Below are 547 nucleotides of genomic sequence, written 5' to 3'. Positions count from 1 at the left end.
GCTGGGCGTGAGCCTCTCAGGAGGAGGGTAGTAAAGCAATGTTAGCCAGAGAAGCTGTGGACTCTCCATCCTGGGAGATTTAAGATGTGGTTAAACAAAGCCTTGGCTAGGATGATCCAGTTGGGAATAGCCCTGCTCTGAGCAGGGGGCAGCACTGGAGACCTCCTGAGCACCCTTCCACCCTAGGATTGCCAAGCAGGGTGCAGGCAGAGCAGGCGCAGTCCCCAGCACGCGCCACAGCCACTCCGAGCAGCGCCACACATGTCGGCGCATGTCCCCACCCCCCGGGGGTGGCCCCTGCCAGCGGCCAGCAGGGACCGCGGAGCCCGGGCAGCTCGTGGCTCCCTGCAAGGGACAAAGGGGCAGGGGAGGAGGAACGGAGGGACCCACCCCGTGCCCCACTGGAGCTGGGGAGGGAAAGGCTTGACCCGGAGCCTCGCTGAGTGTGGACGCGCCCCCAGCCCCCGCGGCTCGCAGAGGGGCCGGGTGCCGGGCGACTGGCGCCCCGCGCCGCCCCTCACCTGCCAGCAGCTCCTGCCGGCCCTGG

General features: G+C 68.2%; 1 protein-coding gene across 1 annotated transcript in view; it reads right to left on the bottom strand.

Annotated features, from left to right (window-relative positions):
• The window catches only part of BTG1 (BTG anti-proliferation factor 1), a 5,725-nt gene that overhangs the window by 2,352 nt on the left and 2,826 nt on the right, over positions 1–547 (bottom strand). Inside the window, exon 2 of the mRNA XM_006027066.3 lies at positions 522–543. Within this exon, the coding sequence (XP_006027128.3) occupies positions 522–543 (22 nt within the window). The remainder of the gene's footprint in view (positions 1–521; positions 544–547) is intronic.

This window comes from Alligator sinensis, unplaced genomic scaffold (assembly GCF_000455745.1).
Source record: "Alligator sinensis unplaced genomic scaffold, ASM45574v1 scaffold141_1, whole genome shotgun sequence".
Classification (NCBI taxonomy): Eukaryota; Metazoa; Chordata; order Crocodylia; family Alligatoridae; genus Alligator; species Alligator sinensis.
Note: the sequence above shows the minus strand (reverse complement) of the source record. Positions and strands in the feature narration are given on the sequence as shown.